Source organism: Pundamilia nyererei, unplaced genomic scaffold (genome assembly GCF_000239375.1).
Source record: "Pundamilia nyererei isolate P.nyererei 1_Seehausen unplaced genomic scaffold, PunNye1.0 scaffold05233, whole genome shotgun sequence".
NCBI classification, from domain to species: Eukaryota; Metazoa; Chordata; class Actinopteri; order Cichliformes; family Cichlidae; genus Pundamilia; species Pundamilia nyererei.
In genome coordinates, this window is record NW_005192634.1 from 1 (window position 1) to 1,446 (window position 1,446).

General features: G+C 40.3%; 1 protein-coding gene across 1 annotated transcript; it reads right to left on the minus strand.

Moving 5' to 3' along the window:
* Window positions 1-20: 20 nt before the first annotated feature.
* On the minus strand, window positions 21-1,385 carry LOC102209754 (uncharacterized; the record flags this gene model as incomplete). Its single annotated transcript, XM_005755939.1, has 4 exons — window positions 21-113; window positions 204-490; window positions 584-750; window positions 1,230-1,385. Coding segments are annotated over 4 exons (703 nt in total), but the record flags the coding sequence as incomplete, so codon positions are not given.
* Between the last annotated feature and the right edge of the window lie 61 nt (window positions 1,386-1,446).

The window sequence follows — 1,446 nt, forward strand, 5'->3', positions numbered from 1 at the left end:
AAAACAGAAAGCCCCAGAACGAGAGGACTAGTGTCCCTGCAGGAGCTCGGGAGCTTCTCCTTCGGCTCTCCTTTTAAGATCTGGAGCAAGTTCTCTGAAATCAGCTCTGACACCTGAAAATAAAATCATGTGTTAATGGTGGTTTATAGAAGCTACTGTAGATAATTTCTACTTTGATTTTTTTGTCCTTTTGCTGAACACACCTGGACCTGAGGGGGATGTGAATTGTCTGGGTATGCCATCCTAGTGTGAGCAGAACCGAGACTCTGCATAAAATACTTCAAACTTTGACACAAGCTCTCAGTGCTCTGTTTATCTGACGGAGTCCATTTCTGGAAGATTCTGTTCAGCAGAGCTGAAGCTGAGGACTGCCAGGCATTTGAAATCTCCACACCCTTTGTGTTCTTCAAGCCAATCATGTGGAGACCTTTTTGCCAAACACTTTGTGGTACATTGTCACGGCAAATGAATCCTTCATAAACATGAAGCTCTGCATAAAACATTGACATGTGATCAGTTTATGCAGAAAGACTGGAACCAACACTGGTGGGCTGACATTAATATAGATGATAGATTTCCTTACCTTTAATGCTTGGGTTTAAAGGAATTTGAACACGCCTCATGGCCATTCCCCAAATCGCTTTATCTCGTTGATGTACACCATAGCAATAAGACCATACCGCACCTCGTAGTAAATCTCTTTCTTCAACACAGAGGCGTGCTTCCACCAGATAGCCTCCCTTTACTCCACTAAACATAAAACATTGAACAAGAGATTTCCATCCATTAGTAAATTCTCCACCCTTTTCCAACATGCTTTGCTTTAATCGTGTCCTTGAAGCTCTGGCTAGATCTACACTATAAAATCTACCCCATCATCTACATCCACAATTTTTTTTTTTTCTCATTCAGTTTCTTTGCTGACCATGAAGCTGCTTGCTAACCTCACTCTGTGAAGATGCAGCAGCTGTTAGATGGAGTAAACACACTCACAGATATGAGCTCTGTGTGATTATTTCAGGACTGTGTCAGTAATAAAAAAAATTAAATAACTTTTGGGGTAATTTTGTACATGTTTCTGAAAAGTTCTTTAGTATTATTTTACTTATTACAACTGTCAATATTAAAATTAGACCAAGCATTTCAGAAATGTTGCAAAGGCTCGATGTGCAACTGAAGCATGCTTATATTCTGTGAATTACAGCTTGTACATATTTATAAATACTTACACAAAGTGTGTCAGTTCGAAGGGTAAATGCACTTGTTCAAAACCCAGCACAAGCCTGTCGTGTTCTCGGTTGAATCTAAACGCTTTGTCCAGCACAGCGTAGATGTGAAAGGTGAACATAGGCACTCCGGGTGGAGGTCTCACTGGGCTTCGATCACTGTGAGTGAAAAAGATAAACGTTTAAATATGAGCTTCAGCTCCAGAGTTTAAATAAACAG